Raw genomic sequence first — 15166 nt, 5'->3', positions numbered from 1 at the left:
ACAAGATGTGCAGGCTTAGTCTAAAGGATCTTTCGTTCAATTAGGACACCATTGCTTTCTGAGTGAGTGTTCAACCCCGACCTTGGATGCAGTCCTGTACTTTTAACTTTAATTCAATTTTATCAAGAGATCGACATCTTTTCAAGTTGTTTACATGATGTACAGGCTTAGTCTAACGTTTCCTTCGATCAATTATGACATTATCGTTTTCTGAATGTGAGTGCAACTAGACCTTGAATGCAGTCCTGCAGTTTTAAATTCAACTCATTTCAATATTATCGAGAAATCAACATCTTTTGAAGTTGTCTTCATGATCCGCTGGTTTAGTCTAAAGGTGCCTTCGTTCTATTATGATATCATCGCTCTCTGAGTGTGAGATCAACCCCGACCTTGGACGCAGTCCTGTACTTTTAACTTTATTTCAATTTTATCAAGAGATCGACATCTTTTCAAGTTGTTTACACGATGTGCAGGCTTAGTCTAAAGGTTTCTTCGTTCTATTATGATATTATCGCTCTCTGAGTGTGAGTTCAAACCAGACCTTGGACGCAGTCCTTCACTCTTTACTTTATTTCAATATTATCAAAAGATCAAAATCTTTTGAAGTTGTCGACATGATGTGCAGGCTTAGTCTAAAGGTTCCTTCGTTCTTTTTAAATATTTCCACTCTCTGAGTGTGAGTTCGACCCCGACCTTTGACGCAGTCCTGTATTTTTGACATTATTTCAAAATCATCAAGAAATCAACATCTTTTGAAGTTGTCTTCATGATGTGCAGGTTTAGTCTAAAGGTGCCTTCGTTCAATTATGACATCATCGCTTTCTGATTGTGAGTTCAACCCAGACTTTGGACGCAGTCCTGGACTTTTGACTTATTTCAATATTATCAAGAGAGCAACATCTTTTGAAGTTATGTACAAGATGTTATGTTCGTTCAATTATGACATCATTGCTTTCTAAGTGTGAGTTCAACACTGACCGTGGATGCAGTCCTGCACTTTTGAATTCACTTCATTTTAATATTATCAAGAAATCAACATCTTCTGAAATTGTCTATAAGATGTGCAGGCTCAGTTATTTTCTTCAATTTAAATGTCATTGCTTTCTGATTTAGGAATTCAACCCTGCCTTGGACACAGTCTTGCACTTTTAAATTATATTCAATATTATAGAGAAATCAACATCTTTTGAAGTTATTTACACAATGTGTAGGCTTAGTCTGAAGGTTCCTTCCTTCAATTATGATATCATAGCTCTCCGAGTGTGAGATCAACCCCAAACTTGGACGCTGTCCTGTATTTTTGATATTAGTTCGATAGTATCAAGAAATTAATATCTTTTGAAGTTGTCTTCATGATGTGCAGCTTTAGTCTAAAGTTGCCTTCGTTCAATTATGACATCATCGCTTTCTGAATATGAGTGCAACCCAGACCTTGAATGCAGTACTGCACTTTTGAATTCAATTCATTTTAATATTATCAAGAAATCAACAACTTTTGAAGTTGTCTTCATGATCCGCTGGTTTAGTCTAAGGGTGCCTTCGTTCAATTATGATTTCATTGCTCTCTGAGTGTGAATTCAAGCCTGACCTGGGACGAAGTTTTGCACTTTTAAATTCATTTTAATATTATAAAGAAATCAACATCTTTTGAAGTTATCTACACGATGTGCAGGCTTAGTTTGAAGGTTCCTTCCTTCAATTATGATATCATAGCTCTCTGAGCGTAAGTTCAATTCTGACTTTAGACACAGTCCTGTAGTTTTGACTTTTATTTATTTCAAAAGTATCAAGAGATCACCATCTTTTGAAGTTGTCCGAAAGATGTGCTGGTTTAGTCTAAGGGTGCCTTCGTTAAATTATGATTTCATTGCTCTCTGAGTGTGAATTCAACCCTGACCTGGGACGAAGTTTTGCACTTTTGAATTTATTTCAATATTGTGAAGAAATCACCATCTTCTGAAGTTATCTACACGATGTTCAGGCTTAGTTTGAAGGTTCCTTCGTTCAATTATGACATCATCGCTCCCTGAGTGTAAAATCAATTCCGACCTTAAACACAGTCCAGTAGTTTTGACTTTAATGCAATATTATCAAGAGATCAATATCTTTTGAAGTTGCCTACATGATATGCAGGCTTATTTTAAAGGTTACTTCCTTTAATAATAATATCATCGCTCTCTGAGTTTGAGTTCAACCCCAACCTTGGATGTAGTCCTGCTCTTTTAAATTCAATTCAATATTATAAAGAAATCAACATTTTTTGAAGTTATCTACACGATATGCAGGCTTAGTCTGAAGGTTCCTTCGTCCAATTATGACATCATCGCTCTCTGAGTGTGAGTTCAACCCCGACCTTGGACGCACTCCTGTACTCTTGACTTTAATTTAATATTATCAAGAAATCAAAATTTTTTGAAGTTCTCCACAAGATGTACAGGCTTAGTCTGTATGTTCCTTTGTTCAAATATGATATTATTGCTCCCTGAGTGTAAGTTTTATTCCGAGCTTGGACACAGTCCCGTGGTTTTGAATTTAATTTATTTCAATTTATCAAGATATCAACATGTTTTGAAGTCTCTACCTGATGTGCATGCTTAGTCTGAAAGTTCTTTCGTTCAATTATGATATCATCGTTCTCTGAGTTTGAGTTCAACCCCGACCTTGGACACAGTCCTGTACTATTGACTTTTATTCAATATTATCAAGGAGCAACATCTTTGGAAGTTATTTACACGATGTGCAGGCATAGTACAAAGGTTCTTTCCTTCAAATATGATATCATCGTTCTCTGAGTGTGAGTTCAATCTCGACCTTGGATGCAGTCCTGTACTTTTATTTTTATTTCAATTGATTTCAATATTCTCAAGAGATTAACATCTTTTGAAGTTGTCTACACGATGTGTAGGTTTAGTTTGAAGGTTCCTATTTTCAGATATGATATCATCGATCTCTGAATGTGAACTCAACCCTGACCACGGATGCAGTCCTACACTTGTAAATTCAATTCATTTCAATATTATCAAGAGATCAACATCTTTTGAACTTATCAACAAGATGTACAGGCTTAGTCTGAAAGTTCCTCCGTCCAAAAATGATATTAGTACTTTCCAAGTGTAAGTTCAATTCCGACCTCAATTTATTTCAATATTATCTATAAATCAATATCTTTTGAAATTGTCTACAAGATGTGAAGGCTTAGTCTGAACGTTCTTTCGTTCAGTTATGATGGCATCGCTCCCTGAGTGTGAGTTCAACACCAAACTTGGATGCAGTCCTTCACTTTTAAATTTAATTTAATATTATAAAGAAATCAACATCTTTTGAAGTTATCTACACGATATGCATTCTTAGTCTGAAGGTTGCTTCCTTCAAATATGATATCATCGCTCTATGAGTGTGAGATCAACCCGGACCTTGGACGCAGTCCTGTACTTTTGACTTTAATTCAGTATTATCAAGAGATCAACATCTTTTGAAGTTGTCTATACGATGTGCATTCTTAGTCTGAAGGTGCCTTCCTTCAATTATGATATCATCGCTCTCTTAGTGTGAGTTCTATCCCGACCTTGGACGCAGTCCTGCACTTCTAAATTCAAAATTTTTCAATATTATCGAGAAATCAAGATCTTTTGAAGTTGTGTTCATGATGCTCAAGTGAGTTACGGTATGTCCAAAGAAAAAGTGAACCAGTTCCACTCACTTTCAAAATGTCAAACATAGCTGGAAAGAAGCGCCTTGTGATGTAGATCAACGTGATAGGTGTATGAAAAATTCAAATTGAGGCTATAAGAAGTTATAGCCCAAAAACCTGTATTATGACGTCATAAACATTACATAACATTACGTCTTAAAGCTAAAGATTTTAATATCTCGTGAAATAAAAGTCATATAAACGTCAAATTTTGACCACAAATAGATATTGATGTAAAAAAATTTCTACAATCAAGGTCATAATATTTTGATAATTTTGGTTATTTTAACGTTTTTCAAGATTTAAAGTTCCGGCGAGAAAGTCGATTTTGGGCTATCTCTTTAATTTCATCGAATATTTCAATTCGGGAGGGGTTGGCAGACTTACAGGCTATATTCTGAGCCTTATTGGACTATTTTTGAACTTTTGAATGCTAAGATCCTAAGGTCCTAAGTCTTAAGTCTCATGTTAAAACTCAGAGTTAAAACTCTACCCTTCCAACCATAGTCATAATAAAGAGTTAGTCTGGAAGGACGGCCCGTATCGGGCCGTATTCTATTGTTTTCACGATAGAAACTCGATCCGCGTTTGTTTATCGTTCCCAGGCCATTTTTGAGTGCATCAGCCACTTTCGATTTCAAAAAAATAAAATGTGGTGAGCAGTGTTGAGAGGTTGTAACCTTTTCAAAATGAAGAGAAAATATTATGCCTGGTGCAAATTGTTCCATATATGAATGCTCTACTAACAGAAATCATAAAGAACTTTCAAACTTTCGTGTTCCTACTGGAGATGATGAATTCTCTACAAAATGGAGAGACAAAATTGTGAACATTATTACTAAAGACAGAGTCATTGATGAAAAGCTTGGAAAGCAAATTAAGAATCGAACACTTCATACTTGTGAACTTCATTACAGAGAAGAAGACCTACTGAGGCATGAAACAAAAACAACAAGGAAACCTGGTGCATTGCCAACTCTACGTTTACCATCCAAGTCACATCCAAAAGTTGAAGTGTCCCCAAGAAGTTCAAGTAGCATATCTAAACGAGAACTTGCAACAGCATCAGCCCCAACTGCACCACCCAATGCAAACCTTGACTGCTATACATCTTATGAAAACTTCACAACCCGTATTGAGAAATTAAAGTTGCCTGATTGGACAATCAAGAATAATGAGGCAGCTAGTGAAACGTCAATCTTGTTGCACGATTCCATACATTCAGTTCCAAAATTTGAGATCAGAGTGAAAGAAAATCTTGACTTTTTCATACTTGTTTTTAATTGGCTTGTGCCACAATCAAACACTGATATTGGCTATAGTTCTATGAAATCTACATATCTGAGCCCTCTGACACGCTCAATAGAACATTTGTTTGTTTGTCGTGGCGTCTCCTACTCTTCTGATGCTATTTTACGACACCCTGTGCCCAAGAAACTTTATGATGTAAATGCTGGTCCCTTCCAGATGACAGAGTTTCTACGACCAAAAGACTGTCAAATTCTGAGTCAAAGTGACATTTGCAAAACCTGTTTATTGAAAACTAAGCAACATGAAAGTTATGAGGAGAGGAAGAAAGCAAAATCACTGGAGCCGTTAAAACCAAATGCTCCCTTATCTTCAGCATCATCTTCTAGGTTAAAGGTTACAGTGCAAGGACTACGTATTGAAAATAAGGAATTAAAAACTGAAATTGAAAAGCTTCAAAAGGAACTAGCCAAAAATAGTCTCCCAGTAGATGATACTCTTGATAACGATTTAAAGTCAATTATGTCTCGTACAGATTCTCAGGAGATTTCACCTTTCATGAAATTTTTCTGGGAACAACAACAACAGTATATCAAGTGTTCACCATCAGGAGTCCGTTACCACCCTTCTATCATCAAATACTGTCTCAGTCTACATGCAAAGTCAGCATCTGCTTACAAAGACTTACGACATGACCCCAAAACAGGAACAGGTATCCTCGTCCTTCCAAGTGAACGTAGACTTCGCCATTATAAGAACTATATTCGACCACAACGTGGATTTAATAGTGAGATTATTGATGAGTTAAAAGGAAAGATTGCTAATTTTACTGATGATGAGAAATATATTTGCATTTTACTTGACGAGATGAAAATTCAAGAAAACCTTGTGTTTGACAAGCACTCTGGAGAGTTGATTGGTTATGTGGATTTGGGAGATATTGTATTGAATAGTGCATCTTTTGAGAACATAGAAACTATTGCTACTCACATCCTTGTTGTTATGGTGAGAGGAATAATCAACCCTATCAAATTTAGTTTTGCTACATTCGGCACAGATGGAGCAAATTCGAGTCAACTTTTTGCAATTTTCTGGAAAGCCACTGGCATCCTTGAGTTGAGTTGTAAATTGAAAGTCCTTGCTGTCACCTGTGATGGTGCGTCTTCTAACAGAAAGTTTTTCAGGATGCATGCCAAACTTGAAGGATCGGAGGATAAGGATGTTACATATAAAAAACTAAAAACCGATTTAGTACTGACAACAGGTACATCCATTTTATTTCAGATCCACCCCACTTAATGAAAACTGCACGAAATTGTCTATCTAACTCAGGTGCAGGGAGAAATAGTAGATACATGTGGAATAATGGTAATATTCTTTGGTCTCATATTAGTGATGCTTTTTACAACGATCAGGAAAGTGGATTACACTATCTACCAAAGCTTACCACTGAGCATATCAAATTAACACCGTATTCTGTCATGAATGTAAAACTCGCAACTCAAGTTCTGAGTCAAACTGTTGGTAATCATTTGAAAGAATATGTTCCTGAGGCAAAATCCACATCTGATTTTTGTTTGATGATGGATACATTTTTTGATATCATGAACATTAGAAACCCTGAAGAGGCCAAGAAAAAATTGAAGGAAAACAATAAGCCTATTTACAAATCAAACGATGGTCGTATTAAATGGTTGAAGGATCATTTTCTTGGTTATTTCAAAAAATGGCTTGAGTCTATTAATAATCGTGAAGGCAAGTTTGACAAAACTGCCAAAGCTAAAATGTTTATTTCTTGGCAAACCTACGAGGGACTGCAAATCACTGTGAAATCAGTTATTGATTGTGTTGAATATCTTTTGGATACTGTTAAGTGTAAATTTGTTCTTACTGAGCATTTTAACCAAGACCCACTTGAAAATTATTTTGGGAGGCAACGATCATTAGGCTCACGAAAGGAGAATCCATCTTTGTTTGATGCTGGTTATAATGATAACAGTATAAGAAATCAGAATGTTTGTCGATCAATTGAAGGAGGAAATAGTGGTGGTGTTGATCATTCTTTTGTAGACATGTCTAATGAGCCCATGTTTAAGAAACAAAGGGTCACTGAGTAATATTACCTTTTTACTGTTTATGAATATCGTTGCATTGATATAGTATTTTTGTTATGATAATAACTTTAAATTATCCAAGTTTTTAGTTTTGTTTTGATTTTTGCGCCTATTTTTGTTTTTAAAAAAAGAATAGGCCTTGATAATCGCTTGAGCTCAGAAAATAAGAGGTAATATAAAAGCCGCTTAAATTATCTTCATTTGAAATAATTAAAGGTTATCTCCCTAGTTTGATGCGCAGTATAATATTGTCTGAAATGTCGTCTGGAGAAAATGAAAGTGTTTTGATTAAAGAGTTCTTTGAAAGGTTGTTATTCAAATCAGCTCAAAATAATTTAAATTTTTCAATTACATTAGAAACCGAAACACAAAACACCTTTTATTGAAACGAATTACTTTTTTATAAAGGAGCATTTCAAGTTAGCATTTTTTTATGCACCTTATTTCATTTAGGCTCAAACTCTCAAAACTCTGCGAATATTATCTTGAAGTAAAGTCTTCAAAACACTTAGGGAAAAAAGAAAGTGACTGAGTAGTTTTCTGAGAACTTTTGAAGAAATAGTATTTTCTTACTTTTTAAGGAATTCAAACAATACCTTAATAAAAAAAATAACAAAAGATAACACTTCTTTGATAATAAGCTAGATAAATTATTCTATTTTATATCACTCTATGAAATTCTTATTTATAAACGAAAAAGGAAATCAAAGTTAAGACAAACAGTTTATTTTTCTTGTTATTTATTGTTGAAATTTCTATATTTTTAGGTGTATACTTGTAAATTTTTTGTTTTTAAAATGTATAGTTGGATTTTGTTTGGTAATAAACAGTAGCACTAATATAATTTTGCTTCATACAAACTAATTTTTGGGCTTTGTACAGAAAACAGAATCTTTGAATAGTAAGGATTTTTTGTTCAAAGTCTGGGTATACAGTATTTTCAAGGTATGATAGGTTTCGCAAAGTTTTTGATTTTGTACTTTATTAAAAAAAATTTTGGTGAGTGAGTAAAGTATTTAGTTTTGACGATAACTGGAAGTAAGAACTATATTAGAGCTTATATTTTCCTAGTTTTTAATGAAAACCACCAAATTGTTCTCGTTCTCAATGCTATTTAATAGTGTTGTAGAGCTTGAAGTTTGGTGACAGTGTCATTAAATTCGATAGGATTTTTACAATATATAATGAGGTTGTGCGTCAAAGAGCAACTGTCATGGCCAGGGGTCGAACCTGGATCCTCTTATTATTAAAATTTTGGACTAGAACATTAATCTACCATGACAAAGATAATCGATTGAAGTGTCATTAAATTCGATAGGATTTTTACAATATATAATGAGGTTGTGCGTCAAAGAGCAACTGTCATGGCCAGGGGTCGAACCTGGATCCTCTTATTATTAAAATTTTGGACTAGAACATTAATCTACCATGACAAAGATAATCGATTGAAGTCTTGTAAATTTTTGGTTTTTAAATGTGTGATTTTGATGCATTCAAAATAAAATTTCAGACTGAAAAAACAATTTGTATAAGCATTTTGAGAAAATCCGAAATTGTTTCCAATCGTGAACCATTAAAATTTAGTCTCTTACAGTTTTCATAAATAAACCAGTTATCTCGTTATACCTTAACTGTAAGCTGGGTATAGTATATAAAAAAACTTGACAAAGTTGGTTGTAAATTTTCTATGTTTGACCTTCTTACACAGCTCGCTAATTTTAGTTAACACATGTTTAACTTGTGCAGAAACAGACTGTTTATCAAAAGTGACCATAAAACCCCTCTTATCGCGATGAAAGTATGATGTTAATTTCAAATGCAAAAAGTTTCAAATGCATCACAACAAAAAAGACATAAGTGTAGAAAAAAATAGGTCTGCTGTGTTAGAAATCAGGCTACAGGTGAAAAAATAACAAAACATTAGTGTCCATTATCCAAAGAAGAAGATTTTCTTTTGATTTCCCCTCTCAACGATTTTGATTTTGTCACATTTTTTGCCATTTTGTGAGACTGGACTTTGTCTTTTGCAAATGAATGTGATCTAATTCGTACGTAAAGTGTCAAAAGATCATCCAATAAGTTCATTGCAATCTCCTTTTTCACGGGAGTTTCAGCTTTATGCCGGATTGAATTAAAATTGGCAAGGAGGAAAGGGTTTGCCATTAACGACGATACAATATATTCAACATTGATTCTTGTAACTTTCCGATCAGTTGTTGCAGACACAAAATATGATTCTGCAAGCATGAACACGTTGAAGATTGACCTGTTAACTTTCCACAAACCACCTCTATTGTTAAGGTTAACAAGGCGATGATGTGATACATCGGTTTCTTGACCTTCTTGATATTTACAAGCTTTCAAAAATGCCAAATATTGTTCATCATAGCGTCCTTTGATTCGTGGACGTTTGGAATAACATACTTTTCGGAAAACATTTCCAACTACAACGCCACTAAGGTTGAAAATAATTTCTCTGTCCTTTTGATCGAAATTTATCTTTTTATCTTCAAAAGTTATGTCGTCATCCACAATTTCTGAGTTGGCAAGGTACGACAAAACACCATTTGCCAACTCAAACATAAGTAGAGTGTTACCTGTGTCGTCCAGAAAGTCATAAATGACACAGGTTTCAAAATGTTCTATAAAGTTTGGGTAAAATTTTTCTGTATCTCCTTTGAACTTTTTAACAACATTGTTTAGGACATTATCATATAGTGATCTCGTGGATATGTATGTTATTTTATCATACTGAGTCTCAAATTGTTTTCGTGTTGTTTCTGGATAGCATTTATCTATAGCCAGTCTTCGGAATATACCCCTGACGATCTTTATGAAAGAAGTGTCAGGTAGTAATTCACTTGGTGCAGAAAGTTGTTGAGCTGGTGGTTTCTGTTGCTTTTGTTTTGATGATGATGGTTTTGTTGATGCTGCTGGTTCAGTAGTCTGAGACGTCTCAGAATGCTGGTTCGTCATGTGCCTCTTCAAGCCACGTTGAGAGACACAAACCTTGCCACAGTGAAGACATTTTACTTTGTTGGTCTCAGGTGGTGTTTCTGGTACCTCAAAGTTAAGGAGAATAGCATTCATTTCTTCATCGTCGAAGAAATTGTAGTCATCAGTGGCATCAGTACCTATGTCAGCACCTTCACTTTCCGCCATTTTGAAAATTCTATGCACCCTCTGTACGGCCGTCTATTTTGATAGAGTTAAAAACATACGGGCCGTCCTTCCAGACTAACTCTTTATTATGACTATGATACCATGAATAAGCAAATGAAATTAAAACCGGTGAATTGTTAATTTTTTTGTGTCTTGGGAATGCGAAATCCGTCAGAGAAGATTTGGTACAAGGGGAGGGAGTCAATACTAAAATTTTGGACATCATGCTGTTCAGTGACGGGGTGGTATACCCTAAAATCTTAATCCTTTTAGTACCACAGAGTACTAAAATACTAAAAAGGTGGTGTCCAAACTAAAATTTGAGAAACTTTATAGTGCTTTGGTACTAAAACTAGTGATTTCATATTTTTGAACCTTTTTCCGAATTTTTTATAAGTATCGATTTTTTCAAAAATGAATATGTTGCTAAAATTATCACTTTTGAGAAAAATGGTCCCGAGAAGACGAAATTTACCCCGAGAAGACCCAAATTGGGTGTCTCTGTGCCAAAATGTCCCCAAACATTTTAGTACGTGGGTACTGAGATACCACTTCTCTATAATAGGGTGGTATGCAAAAAATTCTCGAAAAATGGACAATCTTAACCCTTTTTTCTTTTCAACAGAGTCATTGGAAACGCTTTGGCCCGATCAAAATGGAGTTAAAACACAATTTGTCCACTTTCCATTCGTGGATGGATACTGATAAAGCAAATTACCACGAACCAATCAATTTCAATACTCTGACTCACGTCACATCTCTCGAAAACGCAGAAGCGATCTTACAAGAAGGCTTGAAGATGCATACTGTTGGTGTCAACTATTCCTGTATCACTAAAGCTAAAGACAAAAGAGGTATATCTAAAATTCATCGGATCGGAATCGGATTTTCGTCGAATAACGGGAGCCTATCGAATAGTATAGCGTCGTTTATGAGAGTTTCTTGTTGGCGGTGACTTACAATATACACGCTTTTTTTATAAGAATAACTTCTATAAAGAATATCAGGGTGAGATTTCAGAGTTAAGACAATAGGCCTTTTGTTTAGAATAATTGAAAAATATGAATAATGCTTACCCACAGCCAAAGTACACTATTCTTATAAAAAACGCGTGTATATTGTCGAATCAGAGAGTGTCGACCGTATTTAATTTTTACAAAATTGACTTCCAAATGATGACAAACTAATTTTATTAAGGCTGAAAAAAGTGGTCGTTTGATATTCTTTTAAGGTGGTCGTTAACACTTCTGAGATAGGATCATCTTTTTCGGGTCGATTTTTCAATTTTTTGTTTAAATTAAAGTTTGAACCTTGCTAAACAATATCCCGAAGTTTTATTTCATATAAAGAAGAGGAAAGTCGAAAACTTTAGGTCTTCAGACACGTACCTGAGCAGATTTTGTGGTCCGCCCCAAACGCCCACCACGCCGCCCGTCACGAAAATCGCAATATTAGCCCTTCTGGTTCTAGGAGCGACTCCAAATTTTTACTGTCGCTAAGTAGAGCCACAAAGAACATTCCCGGAAAATTTTACACCAGTACTGTTAAAAGTTCCGGATTTATTAGACTAGAGTCTACTTCGGCTGAACTTTGCTTTTTGATAATTTTTTATGACGCTGAGTCCAGTGAAGTAGACTAGGAGCATTTGGCGAGGTCGCCATTTTGAAAAAAACAATTAAAAATCAAAATAACAATAAAACTACTTAGAGTTGAAGGATATAATCAAAAATTAGAAACAAACACGATTAACAGATTTGCAATCCCTTATTCTCAAATAAAAATATTGCTTCATACTGTTTTTACCTTCCAAAAACAACTAAAATCTGGCGGACTGTTTTACAGTCCGCCTAGGCAAAAGCATATTACCATATACTACCGGGCCACTTATCAGCGCCAAAAAGTCCATAAAAAAGCTCTAAGTGGACCCCGGGCTACGGATTTATTACAATCAAAACAAACCCGCCATCTTGAATCTTGTTAAATTTCAAATGTGGATTTTTGGTAAAGGGAATGGCTGTTTCATGGCTTATTTTCTTGTAGTAAGTGATGGTTTGATGCTTCCTTTTTATATAAAGAGCTTCTCAAAACTCCAAGGAACATTTTTACTTGATAAACTTTCTAATTTCCTTCCCATTGGGATCAAATTTCAGCGCCACACAATGTGTGACAGGTACGTGTAATGTTTCTTCTGTTTTCTCTCTCTTTTTAATTATTTAATTGATAATTTATTGTTTAAAACGTCCATAACTTCTTCTTGAAGCTATCCATACACATTTAGTTGGATTTTGATAGTGATATAGTTGATTTTGGTGTATTTCGGGGTTTTCGCAAAAGTGAAAGTGAAAGTGCTCTTTATTAGACTTGAGCGCAGCTTGTATTTCAAGTAATAGGGTTAAAAATTTGCTTTGTTACAGTGAAATGTGTTACTTTGACCAATAAAAGGGTTAGGGACAACTTTTCAATCACTTTTCACCAAATTTAAGCTTTTTCGCAAGCAAAAGTAAGGTTTACGCAACTTTTTGTATGTTTGCGGTAATCTCAGGGTTCTGTGCGACACCATAAATTTGCTGAGACATGCAAAAGAAAATGGCTTTACTTTCTTTCTTAAGGTGAAAATTGGATCAGTGCATCAAGTTCAACTGAAATCTGTCAAAAATCCCATATTGAAAGCTTTTTTTCCTCTTTCTACAGCAAAAAATAGTTTTAAGGCCAGTTTACGCAAAACAGCAAAACCGGGGGTCTTCAATCTTGTGGCGGAAGAATCTCAGGATTGGCTGTTCCGATTTACTTGGAATTTTGTACACAGCTTTCTCTTAGCGCAAGGAGTGTTTTGAGTGAAACAGATTTTTCAAAAAATGTTTTGTTGATTTCAAAATTAAAAAAAACAGTTTTTTGCGTTTTTACCCCCGGTTTTTGATTATTTTTTTTTTAATTTTTCACTCAAAACACAGTAGGTCAATATTGTAACATAACTGCCAAATATCAAAATCTAACTCCATCTGGTTGTTGAGATTCTTCTGCCACAAGATTTTGATATCTATTTTTAGAAATGACATCATGACCCCCGTCTTTAAAATTTCTAACATTTTTTTCTATTTTTAGATCAGGATAATAATGAAGTATCATCATACAAAATTTCAACAATATATCATTTATACATTTTGAGATATTTTAATTTGAATATTTTTTGACATTTTCAAAAAGTTTGTTAACGACCACCTTAACAACTATTTTTGACATGATTGAAAAAGGCATCAAATCTCCTGATTTGCCAACTGCCATCTTTTTCGAATTCTTTCAAAAGTTACAGCCTTTTTTTGTCTCCGCTGCAGATATACTGAAACACACTAATGTTGCTTTGTAATCTGTCATAAATTTTTGTTGTCTCCCCACAAAAGTTTTGTCATTTCACAACAGTTTTTTCTTTTTCAGGGAATCCACACCCTTTGATGAAAACACCTGTTTTGTTTATGGCTACCGACAACCAAGAAACTACGACTGCCATACGGTACGGCAATGTCGCCTTTTCCCTCAAAAATTTATCAAGATTAAAGAAATTGAAATTCTACTATGTCGAGTTTGTTGATTACATGAGTAAAGTAGGTGTGCGCGTTTTGTTGACGACCAAAGATTACGACCATTTGTTTGTTCGTTTCGACCCAATGGATGAAAAACAGCACGATACTATCCCGTTCTTTTACGACGGTGCCGAATGGTCACGTCATACGCAACTGTCAAAATCGCGTAACGGTGATAAGATTCAATTAGATGTCGAACTCATACTGGACTTCGTTCCGCCGCAATGCGAAATGTGTTGCCGCTACGTCAAGTGTTACGACCCGAAACCGTTTTTTACTGCATCCGGTAAATTGCACGGTAACGTGAAAGTCCATAATGGTAGCATGGACGTATTACGTCTGATTGCTTTGCTAGCCCGTTACCAAGGTTACAATTGTTTTCAATTTCGGTCGAATGCGTTTGTCCACGAATTGATCTCAGCTTTACAGAGGATGGACTACAGGGACGACTTCTTACCAGAGCATTCTATAGACGAGCTGATGTGTTTGGATGAGAAAGACATGAAGCCAGACTTTCTTTTGTCGCAAATCGATTTCGGTAAAGTTTTCGATACTAAGGAATTCAGTGCAAAACATTGGAAGAAAGTACAAATATTAGATTTTGTGTATCACCAGTCTTCAGCACTACCCAACGTACAAACATTGTTGAATGTCCTCAATAAAGGGGTGGGTAGTATGCAAAGCGAAAAGACAGCTAAGGAAACATTGACTTTATTTTTACATACTTTTCTATCTGGACGTGCCAAGAGAAATATCAAACGAATGTTGGTGAATTTAATTTGTAGTCTATGAATTCTATAGTGTAGTTTAGTTAGTTTATGGTGTTTATTTTTAGAATTTTAGTTTTATGTCCACAAAAGCATCTATTTCATATACCCAGCACTGCAAAAATTAATTGGTTCCCAGTGTAATAGGATTTTCCTTTTCAAATTACCAGCACTTATCAAATTCAAATTCAAAAAAAATCAAATGGGAATTTCTGTGCTTCTATCTTTTAAGTGAGTAGAGTTACTGTTGGTGGATGAGAGTTTTTGCCAAGCCCGAAGCAGCTGTGAAAAAGGGGCTAATTCGCGGAGGTTAAAACTAAAAATTGTGCACTTTCAAAGGTACTTAATTTTCATCCAAAAATCACCATGCTAATCGTAGGACTTCATTTTTAAGTATTTTTTAATTTTCTACAGTAGGTGTTTTCAAATTAAAGTTTTGTGTTTTTTTTTACTTATTTTTATGATGTTTGTAAATATTGATAGGTTTATTTTTTAAATTCCGTGTTCAAGATCATATTTTGATTTTTTTTCCAAATGTTTTAGTTGATGTATCATTTTCGCGAATCCTATGTGTAACAGTTATTGCAATGTACCAAGTGCCATACA

The 15166-nt window shown here is 34.8% G+C and overlaps 1 protein-coding gene across 1 annotated transcript; it reads left to right on the top strand.

The window, feature by feature from the left end:
- The first annotated feature begins 10856 nt into the window (after window positions 1-10856).
- Window positions 10857-14904, top strand: LOC136800489 (uncharacterized). Its single transcript, XM_067057150.1, has 2 exons — window positions 10857-11069; window positions 13648-14904. Exons 1-2 carry the CDS (start codon window positions 10871-10873, stop codon window positions 14583-14585), a joined length of 1137 nt encoding a protein of 378 aa, XP_066913251.1. The 5' UTR covers window positions 10857-10870; the 3' UTR covers window positions 14586-14904.
- Window positions 14905-15166: the final 262 nt, after the last annotated feature.

The sequence above is a fragment of the Clytia hemisphaerica genome, unplaced genomic scaffold (assembly GCF_902728285.1).
Source record: "Clytia hemisphaerica strain Z4C2 unplaced genomic scaffold, Clytia hemisphaerica genome assembly, whole genome shotgun sequence".
Taxonomy (NCBI): domain Eukaryota; kingdom Metazoa; phylum Cnidaria; class Hydrozoa; order Leptothecata; family Clytiidae; genus Clytia; species Clytia hemisphaerica.
This window is presented reverse-complemented; position numbering and strand designations above follow the sequence as displayed.

What these genes read in the sequence shown, in the direction of transcription:
- LOC136800489 (XM_067057150.1), top strand. Translation starts at nt 10,871, where the DNA reads ATGGAGTTAAAACACAATTTGTCCACTTTCCATTCGTGGATGGATACT. An exon ending in TAAAGCTAAAGACAAAAGAG is followed by an intron (nt 11,070 to 13,647) that starts GTATATCTAAAA and finishes TTTCTTTTTCAG; the next exon opens with GGAATCCACACCCTTTGATG.